Source organism: Micrasema longulum, unplaced genomic scaffold, assembly GCF_059751315.1.
Source record: "Micrasema longulum isolate JH-2025_06_02 unplaced genomic scaffold, ASM5975131v1 h1tg001259l, whole genome shotgun sequence".
In the NCBI taxonomy this organism is placed as follows: domain Eukaryota; kingdom Metazoa; phylum Arthropoda; class Insecta; order Trichoptera; family Brachycentridae; genus Micrasema; species Micrasema longulum.
The window spans coordinates 307,568-326,567 of record NW_028278446.1 but is presented as its reverse complement, the minus strand read 5'-3'; the positions used below and the strand labels follow the sequence as shown (position 1 = coordinate 326,567).

The 19,000-nt window shown below is 31.2% G+C and overlaps 1 protein-coding gene across 1 annotated transcript; it reads left to right on the top strand.

The window, feature by feature from the left end:
- The first annotated feature begins 2,426 nt into the window (after positions 1–2,426).
- Positions 2,427–18,001, top strand: LOC148276212 (nucleoside hydrolase-like). Its single transcript, XM_088234563.1, has 9 exons — positions 2,427–2,450; positions 7,200–7,349; positions 9,325–9,450; positions 9,822–9,927; positions 11,060–11,231; positions 12,383–12,499; positions 12,826–12,971; positions 16,709–16,901; positions 17,681–18,001. Exons 2-9 carry the CDS (start codon positions 7,270–7,272, stop codon positions 17,803–17,805), a joined length of 1,065 nt encoding a protein of 354 aa, XP_088090689.1. The 5' UTR covers positions 2,427–2,450; positions 7,200–7,269; the 3' UTR covers positions 17,806–18,001.
- The last annotated feature ends 999 nt before the right edge of the window (positions 18,002–19,000 follow it).

Below are 19,000 nucleotides of genomic sequence, written 5' to 3'. Positions count from 1 at the left end.
TTATCATTTTTATTTGTTTTTTACGAAAATGCATATATTACAAATAAAATAGTAACGAACTACAAACTCCACGAGACCAAATGATATGAATATCAGAAAATGATTTTATTACTACATGGGACTTGTATCCACACAATGTAAATAAATATTTAATTTGAAAACAAATTAATGGAAAAAAGTTTTAATTCTATATTTTACATGTTCTAAGGTTCTGTATTATTGTTAATCACATATTTATTTCAATAAATAAATGTGTTATATTCCTCTAAAAGAAGTTTAAAAATATTGTAACTTTATATATTATTTGGACTAATTACTTTCTGTTTCCTTGCCCTTTTTACTTGATTTACTTATTTAATAGATAATATTAGTGTTGAAAAAGGATGCACGTATAGATGTATGTATTTAATTTTATATATGTATTTAATTTTATAAACTTAAAAAATATTTAATGGTGCAGCGTGGCGATCGACCTCGCTTGGACCCGTGCTTTGGACGCTTCAGGAGAGCCTTAACCCAGGCTGCCTTGAACATGAAAATTTTATTCTTATATTTTTATTTATTATACGGCAGAAATTAATTAACAACAAAATCGTTATTTTTTTAAAATAAGAAAAAAGACATAATTCCATAAAAAAGGGAGTTGAACGAAAATAGTACTTTTTTTAAAACAGGTTGTCGATGACATAATTTAACGTCAAATTTAAAAAAAAATGCTACGAAATGTATGTAATTGAAAATACTTACTTGGAATAAGGTCTCCTTCAGTGCGATTCTGAACGCTCTCGCGGGGGTAAAGAACGCGTTGCTTGCACGTAATTTACGTATTTTATAATCCCAGCCCCGGAGACAACTGGTAATGTCTACTTGCTCTAATTAGCAGTGAATGTGGAAGAAAAAATCATTGAAACATCAAGGCCATCGTTACAATGTTTTATTATACAGTTGTCCGGTGGCAAATTGCATATTTTAATATTTGAAAACTTTTTAATGCAAGTAGCTTGAGAGGAGTGGGGTGGGGTGGGACGTAGACGTAGACGTTGCAGGTAATGCGGATTTTTTTATTTGCCATGGAATGTTGGTCGGAAGAGATGCGTGCGTTCGCTATCAAAACGAACATAACAAGCTATTTTTCTCTTACTAAGTTCTGAAATCGTCATAATATTCGCCGAATAAGTGAAGCGCTTTTGATAAAGTTAATTAAAAATTGGGTACCCAGATTTAGAGCTTCGGAGACACCTATATACCCAAAATATTGCCAAGGTTCAGCATTATCTGTTTAAATTTATGAAAAAACCTAACGTGTACGTGATTCAGTGTTAAAAATACACAGGTGTAACTTAGAAGGCGATCGTTGGTGTTAGGAATGTAAGGAATTGTTAAATCGCTCTAAATAATGAAGAAAAAAAACTCCAAGTTTCATCTACATAAAATTTAAATACTACAAAAATTTAACGATAGTGACTATCAAACGAGATTTAGGTGCTTGCACCTTAAAGGTTGGCATTTATAAAATGTATTTTTTTTATGTACATTTATGTAAAATTCTGATTTTTTATAATAACTTGTCTATTTATTTTTTTATATTTGTTTTAAAGTATAAAATCTGCCACTGGACACCCGGTACCTCATTTTTAACTATGAGTAATAATGCATTGTGTAAATGTAATGTGTTTTTTTATACATAATAAATACTATTATTATTGTGACCTATTGTAGCAATTATCGAATAAGTTGACTTACATAAGCGCATCACTAATAGTCAAATAACTAACATCTCAACAAAATTTAATCGACAATCCTAAAATAACTATCAAGTGCGTCGACGAATTGAATAGAGGTTTTTATTAACGGCTTCCTAAACAAATGACGACTCATGTCTTAGAGATATTTTTAAGTTTTTATTTTGAAGAATTATTACTTACATCGTGACATGCTCATGGCCATTTTAGTCAGATTTTCAACATTCCAAACAGAAGAAATAATAATACGTGTTTGCTGAATGCGAATTTGTTTACAATTCATAAAAAAATAACATAATTTTTCATGTTTGTTTTTACCTAAACGATTTTAAAAATTATGATTGAAAATAAAAATATTAACTACTATTATTGTTATTGATACTTGATATATAATGCATATTGAATAACACATTCCAACTGCTCCAACAATAAAATATTTTTTTAATCAGTCGGAGCAAGTTTATAGACATACAGATATGTCTCCGCGTATTTCAAATCCGTTAATTGTCCGTTATTATTGAACTTTCTTGTAAACTTTGTTCTGTTATCCTTTATTATTTTTATTTTTACCTGTGTCAATGTTTGTATAATATAAAAAAATAGTTTAATTGATCAAAAATAATTAATTTAATACAAGTAGGAACTAACTTTTGGAAAGCGCAAGTTGAGTTAAATTTAATTCCATCCAAATTCAAAATCTGCACTTCCGTAAGTTAAAAAAATGGAGTCTTAATGCCAAAACGCACTAGGGCGGCACTGCGTGGCGCATCGCGGCAACACTACATATTATTTTCACTGTTTCGTATGAAACAAACCTTACTATAGCTGTGACGGCACCCCAAAAAAAATATATTTTACGCGCCGCCAAAGCGCCGCACCCTCGGCGTCGTAGTGCTGTTTGACCTTTAACCCTTCACAACATTAGGTTTAGATGTTTTGCGCGTTTTCATTATATTTTTTACCTTAATGTACAAAACAAAACAATCCAACACGCCGCTTCACTGTAGGATTAGGCAGAGAAGGTAAAACGCCACATCACTCTGTCTATGCACGCAGGCTTCGCTTCTTCTTCACTCATACATCTTCTCATGCACGCGCGCCGATTATTCCGACTTTTGACATGTTCGTCTTAAAGTATTTGTTGGATTTGGTCATGCCATGTTTCTCTTGGTTTTTTCATTTTCTGCATCCATCAACATTCTCATCGTAAATCTGTTTAGCCGTCTATATGCATTACATGTCCAAACTAACGCAGAGCTCCTCACTGGATTTTGACGATAATGCTCTCAGCCTTACCTGCATAATGTACGGATCTCGACATTCGTGCACCGCACGCACCTTTCGTACATAGTTTTACCACACGTTTGACTGAAAGGCGCATTAATAAAAGCTTAACATTATTATTGTACAAAATCAAAATTTTAGTGATATAACCAACGGCCTAAAGTTTTATTTGGGTACGTTTCTATTTCTTATCTCGAGAATACAAATAAACTAAATAAAGTTTTATCAGTATTTGACAGATTCTATTCCCTGATAAATAAAACATGTTGTTGTTGTTTTAATTTATAAAAATACCATATTATAATGAATTACCAGCAACGATCAGCAGTCATTCCTATGAAATAAGAGTATTTGAAGTTTAAATACTGCAGTTTTTGCAGTATGTATCTTTAGTCTGTGGTTTTTGCATCTCGGCAAATGTACAAACTTCATTCTCAACTGTTGCCAACATAACGAGAAATAAGAGCAGCATACTTTTGACAGTAGTTTACTGTTTACTGAACGAAATGAATATAGCAACTTACTTTACTACCTACTGATTGTTGTGAATAATATTATTTAAAGTCAGTGTCCTATAAATACAAAATAAGTTGTAAAGTATTTAAAATAAAACTTTATTGAATATCTAAGTTTTATTTTATTGCTTCTTAGTTCTTATCTTGTAAGCTGTTAATCGTTCATTTCTAACCGCTTGATCGTCTGTTTTTGACGTAATTTTGTGTCACAGTGTGCATCTTGTTGTCTTACTTTGTATGTATCTGTATTCACTTATAAATTGCTACACGCATTATCTTATTGTGATTTCCTCGTCAATTATTTCGTGTTATAATAAGTGTATTATAAATGTTTCTTTATTGAAAACAGGATTATAATTATTTTTTAATGTTAAAATTTTTCTGAATTTCATGTATCAAATATTTTTGTGTACCAGATATTATATTTTTATCTTATATATATACTTACTGTAAACTAATTTTTATTATTTGGTAATACCATTTTTTATACGTATACCTATATGTATATATTTTATTTTGTTTAAATTCTTTACAAGTTATTTACAACTTGCTTTTTAATTCAATCACTTTTCTTATAAACATATTTATTTTTTTCATTTTTAAAATGTAAAGTTTCACTTTTATTATTTCTACATGTATGCAAAAAACCGTTGTTTATTTTTTAAATTATTACTTACTATGTTTATAGTTACCTGTTTATTTTTTGTAAATGCCACCTGGGCGTATTGTAAAATTAAATAAAAAATAAAAAAATTTAAAAAATAATAATAATTCAAATTTTAAATAGTGTAAATTTATCTAATATTAATTTGACCTGCCCGCGTCTCTTACTAATATATTTTCTCGTTATTAATTTAATTCAACTATAAACATCATGTTCTAATTATCATCATCACCATGCCATTTCCGCACCTAATAGTGCATAGGGCACTACATTCGTACACAAAGCCATAATGTAAATGTTACACAGTGCGTAAAGTGACCACCAATGACAGATCGTAAGCCATGTAAATGCCTAGACTTCCATAGATTTCCAAGATATTCCCTTCTCACAAACGTCCATGTCGTCACAAATTAAGATAAATTAAGCTTCCTCAAAACATATTTGAAAATCTGTATCAATAAAATTAATTCAAAATACCACCCCAATCTCACTTATTTTACGAATAGTTTATCCAAATATTAATTTCTTCATCATCATCATCATTCCTTTTCCACACCTAATGGTGCATAGGGCACTGCATTGGTGCACCGATCGCAGCGTATCTTGATTATTTTTGTTACATGATGGTAAGATGATCAGTCTCACACTTTAGGTACCAGTCAAGGGATTATGAAATATTTTTAGTGTAAAAACACCCTTTTCAATAAATCTTTTATATCAACATTGTGGGGAATCGAACCCGAGACCTCTTGCATGGTAGGCAAACGCGCCGACCATTACACTACGAGGCCGACATTCATTTTCTAATACTCGTTCGAAAAATTTAATACGCCATAAACTTCCACTTGACCATTCGATGGATTACAGATCAGGAAGTATTTTGTACCAGATTTATCTTTTTTCGATTGAGCGGATACAGTCTTACTACTACTCCTTATTTTGACTGTAATGAGAAAGTAAAAAATTATTTGTTAAAATACTATTAAACTAGGTCAATTTTTTTTTTTTCAATTTTTGTATAATGTATTATCAGCGCTACGATTTTCAAAAGCTTTATATTTCTAAAATAACTTCGCTTATTCCTTATTCTCATTCAGTTCTTCCCATTAGTCCAGAAGCGACAAGCAGACCGGAAATGTCCCATAGCTCTCAGATCATAGGTTGACTCACATGAACCAGTGACGTCATTCAAAGTAGTGCGTTTTTATCAAAATATTTTTTATCATTTTTTCCGTACATTTTCAAGAAACTTTGCCGTACAATTTAATGCTCTAATTTTTACCCCGCGTAAGAAAACATTTTTTGTATCCAATTTCCCGTAGGGCTGAAGTTCCTCATTGTTTACGTAAATATATTAATTTTTAAGTAGGATCAATATTTATATAGATAAACTTCACCAACAAGCCACCAAAACGTGGCTTGGTGAGGTTTTTGTATTTATTACTTGCTTGCTTGGTGGTGTTTTTCTTTTTTATGTTAAAAAAATAGTGAATTAAACATTTCTTCAAGAAAGGAGTTAAAGACTGGGTTTTTTGAGTAGGAACTCCTTAATGATTTTCCGAATGTTTGAGTTTACTGTTCATCATATTGATGCCATATTTATATTTTTTTACTTTTTTATATATTGGTGCCATATTTATGTTTTTTTTTTTTTTTAATTATTATTTTTTTTTTTTTATATTTATATTTTGTTAGTCCCATCTCAACACAGGACTTATAGTCCCGTGGAGTTAGGACTTATGTCTTAAATAATGTACAGTAAACTTATGTTTATAAATAAAAAAATATCTTAGTTTTTATTCATGCTTACTTTTACAATTATTTTTTTAATTTCAATATATTTGAGAGATCTCCTGCCTGATGGCAAAACGATGCATCTATAGTTGCATCGTTTTGCCGAAATAATATTCTACTCTCTGAGATCTGTCATACGGTAATTAAGATTATTTTTTATAAAGCTTCCTAGCCAATTGGCAAGTTGGTGTGGGAAAGTTCTGATTTAATTGCCATAAAACATTTTAAAAGCGATTATTTCAGTTCGACCTTTTTTGAGATGCATCGTTTTGCCATAAGACAGGCGCGATGGTGAAATAAGAAGGGAACATGGAAGTCTAGGCATTTACAGGGCTCGTGACCTGTCGTTGGTTAGTTTATGTGATCACTCGGTACTCAATGTATAACACTCACCATTTCGCCCATGTTAGAACATCCATGTTTCTTCAATTTGTCCGTCTGATGACAAAATGATATATATATATATTTTCAAGAGCTCTTTTCCAAAATGGCCATATTATATCCGTATCTTAGAAGAAAAAACACGGGAGTCTACTTTTTGCCGTTTATCGCAATAAGCTATTTTATACGTGGATAAAACACCAATGTCCACTTTCGTCTTTTTTTTTTTTCAGTTATATAAATCTGAAATCATAGATACGATATTTTAATATGCACTATTATTATCAAAAAATCTTTATTTTATATAGAAAGTTCTTTATTGATTGAAATAATCTAATTTGATTTAAAAGAGATGGTGTTTTGGAAATCGCACAATTACAAAGTTTGTTTGCTGAACATTTAATATGACGTTAATCATTGTGATAGAAAGAATAATTTGCTTATTCTGTACATGAAAATGACAGATATACATTTTTTCCATCCCACTACCGATTTGCTTTAAAGGAGGTTTAACACCACAATTATTCATTGTTCCTGGACTGGTATCCGAAGCGTAACAGTGATCACCATGCCTTCATGTAATATATAATCAAAATACGCTGCATTTGGTGTTCCGATGCAGAGCCCTAAGCATCATCTGTTGCGGATAGGGTATAATGATGACAGAGCGTATAATTGATCACAATGTGTTCCCTATAATGTATTTGAGTTTGAGTTTATTATATAACGTTATTACAGTTGTGATAACGGTTTATCACAAAATTTCAAGAAAAAAAAACAGTGATTACCACAGCAAATGGTAAACATTAGTACTTCCAGTTCTACTGAAGACCGTCGCGTGGATGTGCGAGTAAATGTTCCCGTGAATCTGTGGGAAAAATTCAAAACAATGAAAATTCTTCAAATGTGTATTGCGATTGTGGTGCTGTTGGTTGCCGTTTGCATCGTTACCGTGATGTCAATAAATCCGTAAGTAATCTAACATTTTGTTACTCGTATTCATTTTATTAATCTATTTTTTCTCGTGATCTTGGATCTAAAAATATCCTTCCGTATGCGAATACTGATATTTGGCAGTATGAAGACGATTTTACTATCTACATAGCGAAGAGCGAGGCATCCCGTTCTATAGTCCATAAAATGTAACATGATTAGAATGACAGTTGTCAGAAAAAGTGACGACATAACTTTGTAGTAACGTCAAAGGAGTTATTTATATTGACACACGAAAAAGCATTTGTATCAGGCGTGTTAATTTTTTTTTTCATACAATGCTTAAAACATAAATCAACATTAATATATAAAATCAGCTTTAAAACTAAAAAATAACTAAAATAAACCTTATTATTAACGACGTTCTTACAAGGTTACACCATTTTGCAAAAACGTTAGAGATGGGACAAATTGATAAACAGAGTTTCACGATTGCATGAAATAACTGATAAAATCGATTTGTTCAGTGATGAGTAATTTCCCATCACTAATGAAATTAGTTTGACAGCTGTCATTCAAATCAAGCTATATTTTAAGGACTATAAGTTCTTACCCCTTGTGCTCTGGAAGCATACAACTTATTCTGTAAATATCTTCCTCTTTTTGAATACATAAACTCGAGTATTATTTTAATTATTCGTTTTTGTAATACATTAAGGGCCAAGATGGCCTCGACTGTAGATGCTAAAACATATAGGGGCTTACTCATAAACTCGGCGTTAAATTACGCATAAGTATACTAGTATAATTCAGATGGGAATAACATCCTTGTTCTACCACTATACTAGGTGTAGCATTCCCATCCGAATTATAACCACTGTACTCAAGTGTAACTCCATGCCAAGTTTATGCGTAAGGCCCATAATATTTCAAGTATGCAAATTTCAGAAAATCCACATTCACCTTATTTTTCAGTAGAAGAGAAAAACATTTTTTTTTCTTATCTCAATAAGGAAGTGCAGTGGTTTTAAAAAAAAAAATTCTTTTAAACTAAGCCAAAAAAATACGATTTTATGCATCGTATTATCAACGCTATGATTGTTTGATGGTTTGTATTTATGAAAGTACTCCGTGTGTGACGTCTCAAGTTCTCTTGCGCTTCTTCTCGGCCAGTTCTGCCGATCGGTCCGTTGACTTACCGTTAACCGGAAATCTTTTACAACTCGCACATCATTGGTTAATTCATAAGAACTAGTGACGTCGTTCGAAGTAGTTTGTTTTTACTAAAAAGAATATTTTGTTCTTTTTTCATATATTTTCAAGAAACTTTGCAGTACAATTTAATGCTATATTTTTTACCGCACGTAAGAAAACATTTTCTGTATCCAATTTCCCTTAGGACTGAAGTTCCTCATTAGTTGTATTATTGTGATGTTTTTCTAAAGTTTTTTATTTATTTTATATAACTGTTGAGATATCCCACAAATATGAAATACTAAAATTAATTTAATTTAAGTAGATTTCTGTCGTCTATCGCATACACATATTTTATAGTATAAGATTTTATTTAGCTTGTCATAAATCTGACAACGTAGGTCACGATAAAACCCAGCGAAAAATCCAAAATAAAAGAGAACTAAAAAACTAACAACATGTTTCTTTTTTGGGTGACCCGTGTGTGTTGGATTTGTTCCGAAGTTTCGGCTACCATTGCAGGAACCATCTTCAAAGTAAACTGTGTGTTTTGTAGCCGAAACGTTCGAACAAATCCAACACACACGGTATCACCCAAAAAAGAAACATATTGAAAACAGTGACCGTGAAAACCTTCGCACCTATTTAAAAAAACGGTCTGGTCAAAAATTTTGTTTGATGTCAATATGTTTATAACCACTTACTGACTATGTCTAACGGTTTCAAGACGACCCCGTCTCTTCGCCAGGACACTAATTACAGTAATATGCAAACCCCACTATGTAAAATATATGCAATGTGTTTATTATTTTTTTAGGGAAGCAATTGAAAGTAAAGCATCAGAAAACAACTTAGTTATAATCGACACAGATGCTGGAACGGATGATGCCGTAGCTTTACTGTATTTACTAAAAGCTGAGAAACTTGCAACCGAAGTAAATAAGTAAGAACCATTATAAAATATATTTTTTTTTTACTACACTTTCTTCTTCAAATCAGTCTCTACAAATTTCTTTCGGTAACTTATCATTTATAATAAAAAAAGATTCACTTCTAACATCACGTTTCCCTTGTAATTGTTCTTAGAAATCACTTTTTTCTGCTATGTTCAAAAGTTCACTTATTATTGGCAAAATGATTTGTGAATGATCTATGCAATTTTTATTTTATATGTCCAAACATATAGTTTCGCTTATCACTTAACATTTTTAATACACAAATTTTAACCTCGCGGAGTGAACATATGACCCGCTGATAGTCGTCTGCATAATAAAAATGGTTAAATAAAGTTCTCTGTCAATGTTGTTGTTTTAGCACACCAATAAAAATAATTGGAATCACCTGTGTTCAAGGCAATACTATCGTGGACAATGTACTGATAAACGTATTTAAGGTGTTGGATGTTGTAAACCGATTAGATGTAAGTATTTCAAACAAAAATGTCATTAATATACCTGGGCCGCGATTACAATGGGAAGCTGAGAACGTCATACCTTCACCATGAAAGTTGAAGATTAATTCTCCCAAACGATTACGAAGATACACTACCGACCTCCAACTTTCAAGTTTTGGGTAGGTACATGTTGCCAAACCGCGAACAATATATTATTATCATAACACAAATATGAGACAATTTTGTGTTATGTTTTACAGCAAAAAATATTTTACTGACAGTACAATAAAAATAAATCAGGAGCTTTTATTAGGAAAACGTAAAAAAAAAACATCAAATAATCATTTAATAATTAAGTCAAATTAATACAGCCTAATATTATTTTAAGGCTTATTAATAAAATGCCGGATACCCTGGCAACGAACAAAATGGCCGCCTTGTTTTATTTAACGATCTGACAGACAGTAAAATAATCGAATTCTTAAATAACATCATATGTGAATTCGCTACTTATACATGAAATGTGATCCCACCATATTCCCTTTTAATCCCAACAGTATTTTGCCACTTAAAAACGACACTACACATTGTAATTGAATTAAAATCTTCAGTTGTATACTAAGCGACGTCTACAGATTAGCTAATGGCCAAAACATATTATTTCTACTCATTTTTTAGTAGTTTTTTCAGCTTCAATTTTTGCGTACGCTATATCTGGACTTTTCTGGGCGGGTCTAGTACCTCACGGTACACGCATATGCCACTCATTAAAAGTGACAAATATCAATTATAATTATTTATTTTGTTTGATGCATGTGATTTTCTTCAACTGTACACGAGAGAGGTTGACTAATTATTTTGACACTTATGTTACAATTTTATAAGGGCAAAAGTGTATTATTTGATAATTGGGGTAGTCAAACATACTTTTTTTGTAAATTGGAAAATAAAGCCTTTATATAAATAACCCTTTCATGATCAAATAAAAAAAAGAATGTAGCAATTTTTGCACATCCGTCGCTGTCTTACTATTATGACGACATGGTGAAATTGGCTCGTCACTATTTAGCCTGTTTACTGCAATAAAATATATCGCTATGCGATATTTGTTCATTATTTATTTTTCTCTTGATGATGAAATATTAGATTTATTTTGTAGATTCCGGTTTATCGAGGAGCAAGTAAAGCATTGACAATAACTCTGGAGCAATCTGACTTTTTCGGGAATGATGGTATGGGCGATGTTCCATCTTCCTTTGAACCTGATCCAGCGTTGTTTCTCAAGGAACACGCCGCCAATACGCTCGTGAGGCTCGTCAATGAAAACCCTGGTATGTGCCGAAAAGTAATGATATACCGTTTACATACATATGCATAAAGGCGGGCATATTGGCTTAAGGCAATTTTTCCTGCCTACCCAAACCGTTAAATTTAAGAAAATCAAATATAATAATAAAAATACGGATGTAGTTTTATTCCACTTTTATTTATAAATTTTTACCAGTGACCGGGTTTCGTCGTGACCGCATCGTCAGACTGGTGGGAGACTAAATTAATTTCTTTGTTATTTACAAGTGCAAGCAGTTGTTAATCATGATTTTATATAATTATGGAAATAAAAGAGTTTAAATTAAAATAATTTAAGAAAAAAAAATTACGATTGTATGAATTTAAGTTTTCTTTGTATGTATATAATAAAAATCGGTGAAAATCGTATAATTTTATGAAGTTTTATAATGAAAATGTATTTAAATTACGTGTATTTAAATTGATGTATTTTTAAGTATTTTTACTATTTTAATTCAAATGCAGTTCCACCAAGAAATGTCAATAAAAAACTTAATCTATTAAGAAAATTATATTGTGTTTTAGATAGATTCCGCAACATTTAAAAAATATTTTATTTAACTTTTATTTAAATTATATTTTGGCGGGCTTATGAAATTTCTTCAATTAACTGATAAAATATTATAGAATCTATTTCATTTGAGCTTCAAAGCCTTTTTTATATATAAAAAGATTTAATCAAACTAAAAATACACAAAAAAAAAAAATTATAATACTTGTATGTAAACGACCTTAAACTAATACTTTACTTAATGGGAAAGGGGAATAAAAAGGATAGAGGAAAGAAAAGTCTAGCCGCATAGACATTACGAGTGAGAGAAGAAAAAAGAATTGTGAATGAGAATTAAAAGGGGGCTTTGAGAATGAGAACGAAGAGGTAAACAAACTAATAAGCGTTGAAAGTTTTCACCGAAGTATACAGGAGCGTTAGGACTATGAAGTACGGTGAACAGAAGTGAGAGGGAGTGATAGTCTCTCCGCTGTCTAATTCTAAGCCATTTAATTTGCCAACGATAATCAGATACGTGGTCATATTTCATGTTGGGCGTGAAAATAAGTGGAAGTTCAAATATGTATCTCATGCTTCGATGGTTATTTCAATAAATGGTATTTTAAATGAGTGATATTTTTTTAGGACAAATCACTATCTTGGCTCTTGGCCCACTGACGAATATCGCTTTGGCGATACGACTGGATGACGAGTTTTTGAAAAAGATTAAGAAGCTTGTTATACTCGGAGGAAGTGTTGAAGGTAATAATGACTGCGATATATTGGATAGTTAAAAAAATATTTTAGATTCTAGCATTTATTACAAATACACCGCAAAACTTTAAGAGCGCTTAAAGCTACTGACTAAGAATTCTTGGTATAGAACTATGGGTACTATTCAGAATGAACTGAAAAAATCAGTATTTGGGTGGCACTTTGTTTCAAAACAGATTTTTTTTTTTTTGAAAAACAGATGTATTTTTGTGGTGTCTCCAGAAATGATAACTCAAATGATACACAATGATTTTTTTTCGATATTTTCCTATTCAAAACCATGACATTGAAATATTGTTTACATTTTATTTCAGGAAAGGGAAATATAATAAATGGAGTCGAATACAACTTTTATTCAGATCCTGAATCTGTACATGTCGTTCTAAATGGGACTGAAAGTAATCCTCATACACTATTCCTGGTTCCCTGGGAGGGTGTCCTAGTGGCTAACATGAGCATGGTAAGGTCTGCTTTATACAAATTCTAATATCAATATTTGTTATTCAAACATTGTGATTTTCCCCGTCAATAAATTATAAGTATGATTGTTCATTTATTTAACCGTTTAGATTATTTTTACGTCTTAACATTTTTAAGGTGGCGGTTCGTGACGCGACCGAGATATTAATTTATTTAATGATAAAAGTAATTTTGTGGAATTTTCATTGTCTTGACATCACTGGTATTTATATCACCGAGTGTCCATTATTATGATTGTTCGCATATTTTAATGTTAATTTAACGAATAATAAGAAGTTTTCTAAAATGAGTTAAACTGTTTTTTTGTTTTTTTTTGTTGTCATTGTTTTGCGAGCGACATGATTCGAACTTATTAATAAAAGTTCTGAGACAGGGCCTAAAAAAAATTTGTTTAAATACTAGAAAAAGCTCTTATTTAGACTCAGGTTGCTTCCAACCATTACAAAATATGTTTTGGAACACTATTCACTGGTGTGCGCATATTTTGTTAATTAAAAAAATCTTTTTTTATTTTGTACTAGTTCAGTTTGTATATATACATACATGTAATTTTTAAACTTTTATATTTTTCTTTCCCAGATTGCATAATGTATCATCATTTTGAATTTATTTCCATGCCTAGTATTTTTTTTGTTGTTATTTTTAAATATTTTTCATACCCTTTTTAATTTGTAGTATATCATAATTTTAATTTTTCTGCTTTTGTAAATAATGTTATAGTTAAAAATATAAAAACGTCTTTGAATAAATATTGTTATCTGTATGTCCCTAAATGAGTTTTTTTTTTAAACTCCCTGGGAATATTATATAAAATTTATGTATAATACGAGTATGTTTTCGAGTTAATAAAAAAAATAAAAAAATATAAAGATAAACATCCTTAAAAGTATTTTAGCCAATATTTCCAGAACAGAAGGAAAATTTTCTTTGCCAAGCGAAAGTAAAATGTGAGGACTGGGAAAATCCCGCCAACACACAAGATTTCAGAACATAAATTTAAAATATTATGACTTAATAAACTTAAAAACTATTTTCTCTTTAAATATTTTCTTTTGAAAATGAGCGAAATACATATGAGGCTTCGTCCTCGAGCAGTTACAGTGAAGTGATTTATTTAGTAAATTAGATAATTGTGACGAAATGCCAAACACTTCAATAGCACTTCTTGTGAAATCTTGTCGAACGCAGTTGAATATAGACAATATTTATTTCCCAAGTATGTTTCGCGTCTTCGTAAGACACAGATTAACAGATTCAAGAATTGCTTTACTGGAATAAAAGAAATGGATTCTAAGTCATTTGGTATAATAAATGTTTTCAAAGCTGTGAAAGATAAGTTTCCACCATACATAAAAAGGACACAATAACCTCTCATTCTGATTCGATAATAAAATCAGCTAATGAACAAATTCTTGTGCGCAATATATTCGTTAACTGATAATTTTATTTGATCAGCCAGCAAGGTTATTATGTCATCTTTATCAATAATTACAGAAATATATATATATATATTTTTTTTTAAATCACCATAATATTTTAAAATTTAAAACTTGATTTATATTTCAACTGTTATTTTTGTGTTTATAATAAAATTTCCGTTTTTGGTTTACAATAATTTAAAAAATAAATATTACTTTACGTGGAATTGAATTATTTCATGAGACACGCCTTTTCTTGATTTGCTAATGCTTTAGAGTGTTTTTTTTTTGTAAATAATTTATAATTAGAAAATCTTCAAAACAAACACGTGAAATCATGGTGTATCAAAGCGACCCCACTCCGAGGGTTGACTTTGATGACCAAGTTTTTTTTTTCTCGCTTACCAACATAATAATTTCTCATTTAAAAAATAACAATTTCAATTTCCCTTTTATGAAGGTTTTAAGTTCGAAACTTATCAAAGTCACCCCCCATTCCACTTACTTTACTTAAATCATAGACTTTTTACATGAAAACCGTCTCCGCGTCTGATGACGTCATACTTGGTGATGTCACGAGTCACGAGTTGTTTATTTTTATCTTTATTCAAATGATTAGACTTTATCCTTTCTATCTCACTTATTTCTTAACAGATTTTAATAAGAATAGTAACGATTGTCTTGTAATTTTTTCAACTAATTTATTAGCTAATAAAAAAAATCCATGGTAATTGTTGCCCATTGGCCCCATTGTCAAGTAGCTGTCTCGGTCTCCGGTCGCGGTTGCGTCTCGAACCGCCACCTTAACACTTCAACAAAGTTATGTTCTGAATCCTAACGGCATATTAACTCTTGTGTGGCTGTGGTGTACACTAGTTTACGTACAATACAAGACTTCATATATCTCTTTTATTTTTTTTAAATTATGAAGTTGTGTTTTTTGTAATCTTCAAATGGACATTTTCTTTCTTGCTATATTAAATGTTAATTTTTTTGAATTATGGGAAAGCAATAATTTAACAGTATGTCTCCATGTTTTTTTTTCACAAATATCTGAACTTTAGAAAATTCTGTCTTTTGTTTGTGGTAACACGATGTTACATCACCGCGCGCAATTGAATTATTTACCACAGTCTTTTACGAGTTAAAATCTGTTTTTAGTATTTATCCAATGTGGCCCTAATAGTTTTACACGACATGTCTTACCTACATTATTTTAGTATTTATCCTAATAGTTTTGCATGACATGTATTACCTAATTTATTTTGGAACTTATGTTATGCCCTTGAGTTTTAACTTTTTTTTTTTGCACCACAGGATGCCAGGAGGCCTAATTACAGTGGTGAATTACATCACAGAGCACCCAGGCTTGAGAAAAATAACATTTTAATTTTTGTGTTCTCACCGGGAATCGAACCCGGAACCTTCCGTGCGTGAGTCAAGCGTCTTGACCACTACACCACGGAGGCCGCCTGTTGACTCTCCTGCGAAAATAACTTTATGTCGCATCAGTATTTTTTTAAGCCTTTTTACCATCAATTTGTTATAAATGGGTACTTTATGTTAGGCATAAATAAAACGTTGAGTATTGTAACTAAACCTACCTATTTCATGTTTTAAAAACTTGTAAACGTCTTGTGTTTACTTACCATTTGTCTGACAATAAATCAATGCCTTATATCTTTTTATTAATGCCACTATTTAAAGGCAATTAATCACCTGAAATCCACCGCATAATTAAAATGCCAAAAAAATCTTAATGGCAGCTTATCGCATCGTAAACGTTAAAATATATCTAAATAAGACATTTTTTGAACCCGAGTAAAAACCGCATTTTATTTTAATTATTTTTATATATTTTTTCATGTACATATATTTGAAATTTTCAAATAACAAAATAACTATAACAGTGCAAATCACTCTCCAAGTACAAGAGGAAGTTTTTTTTAGGAAAGTTACAGTTATAAGATAACTTAATATGTAAAAGTAATTTGTAATAAAAAAAAACACGCCTCATTACTAAAAAAAAATAATGAAATATTGCAATACAAAGGTAAAAGAGATTTGAGAAGGGAATATGGAAGTCTAGTCATTTAAAGGGTATATGACCTTTCCTGGTCTCGATTCACATTGTCTCGATAGCCGGTAAAACATGGATGATAAAAGCGGGTTATAGGAAGGAATGGAAACGTTTTAAGGAGTCTTTTATCCAGCAGTGGAGAAAACAAGGCTGAAGAAGAAGAATATGATTTTTCACACTGTGTAACATTCAATAATATTAAAAATAATATTTTTGTAGAAATGGAGGAAGTCTGTTCTTGGAGCTCTTCAGTCACCAGAGGCTGTGTTTATCAACGCCATTGAGCACGTGGACACCCTGAAAGATAAGGACATGTGGCAACCAGCGGATCCTATTGCTGCTGCAGTTCTGCTTGCTGAAGACGTCATGGTCGGGAAAATTGTATCATATGCCTCAACCGTCATCACTAGTGGTCAGTATACCTACATCATACATTATATTTTTTAAAGTCATAACACTTAAAGAAAAGTTCAGATATCGAAAGTTTCAATTTAAGTAAATATACCTCGCTACATAAAAATCAAAAGATAAATAAGTTCAAACTTAGGCAAGTAAGTGTGTAATATGATTTATTTAAAATATACACGTATAGCACACCTGTGGGGCTCATAGCTCAGTGAACGATGACACACACACGTGCCAAACGATTTTACCTCAAATGTATAGCAACGTCCGAAGAACCCACTTAGCATTTTATATTGAATACAATACATCATATTCTGCAAGAGCAACAGTATGGCACATAACATCCGTCCACATAAGAATAAAGTCCTGGAGAACATTAACTTCATTTACGCCATGGAGTCATGAAGAACAAAGAAACGTGGCCTATAAAGAGACCCACAGGGCGTGGTAACGTCAGTCGTCCCAACCAAGTCGGTTCAACTCAACATTACCGTTACAACGTTAGTTTGTAATAAATTATTCGAATGATAATGCTCTTATGTAATCACATGCTTTATCGTCGGGTTTCTGGCACAAGTTGGTAACTACATTTGACTAGTTGTGAGATATTGCACTTTTAAAGTAAAAAATCCATCTCAAATCAGCTATTCAAATAAAGTCGAATATTATAAAATATTGTTTTTTGGATTTATAAAATGCGAAACATTTTTTTAAACTTTTTAATCGATATTTTTTTTTCATCTCAAAATTTCAATTTAACATACTTTTTAAATTTTATTCTTTCAGGACCGACCAGAGGCGCAATAGCTATCGACTATTTGAACCTGCTAAATGCTAGAACAAAAATTGATGTAGTTTTTGATTTCAACACTAAAGCATTTGAAGAGTCATTAATAAACCATTTTAAATAATTTCTGTTTTAATGATAAACCAGCGCTAAATATATATAAATTATTTTGAAAATAAAACTTATTAGTGTTACATAATTTTGTTATGTTTCGCTATTTTTGCTATAACAGTTTCGGGACAGCACTCCTCCCATCGACGGGGGATATAAAACTGTAGTAGTGTTCTTGTAAAATAAAATTAATAAAATTGTGTAACTAATAACATAGTTTTTTTTCATAATAATTTATAATGAAGTGTTACGAAGTGAATGCCGATTCAATTAATAATATCAGATACATATTTTTTTAAATTTCAATGAGCCTACAGCCCAGACATAATACAAAATATTCGTATTGAAATTACTTGATGTTTATGGAACATTAAGAAAATATATTATTTTCCTGATTAAAATATATGACCTTATTATTATACATGATAAAAACTAGAAAATTAAACAAACCTCCTCATCCAACCCCAGAAAGAACTTCCTGGCAAACCGAATTGTGGAACAACGTAATGGCCTCCCTGAGAAAGAGATTAGTGCGCTCAGTTAATGCGTTCATAAACCGCCTCCTGCTCAATCACAATGACCGCATTTGTCGGTAATTAGATCGGAGTAATAATTCGTTTCCGCCTAAGGAGAATAGCTCTGTGCCTAGGACAAAAGCGTTTCGAAATTTAGTTTGGTTTTTAGTTTAACGTGTAACGGACGGTTTCGGTTTTCGCTTGCAATTCTCGATCCTAGTACCTAAGGCCCGTTGTATTGGTGTAAATTGTAGCTAACTTCGCGGTTGATACTCATAGAATGGTGTAAATCCGTATGGGTGACTCTATTAGCCGGTAGCGTACTATAACTTTAAGGTAATAACCGATGTGATTTTTTTTTATGGATAAGTGATGGTTAAGGACTTTGACGACGAGCGACGTGATAAACATCTGTGATCGAGCACCTGGATGCACACATATATTTATAATGTTTTATTTTCGTATTTTACATTTTTTAAACACTATGCGTTAGATGTACACGCTTCAACTTAACGGCTGCTAGTGTATAAAACAAAAAAATAGAGTATTTACGGGCTTTAAAAAAAAATAAAAATAAGCAAACAATTACGACGGTTGCGGTATTTTTTATTTTAAATAGTTTGAAATACGCTTATTTTGAATTACTTAAAAACAAGACGTTTTGCACCTTATGGAACATGCACAGCACGTATT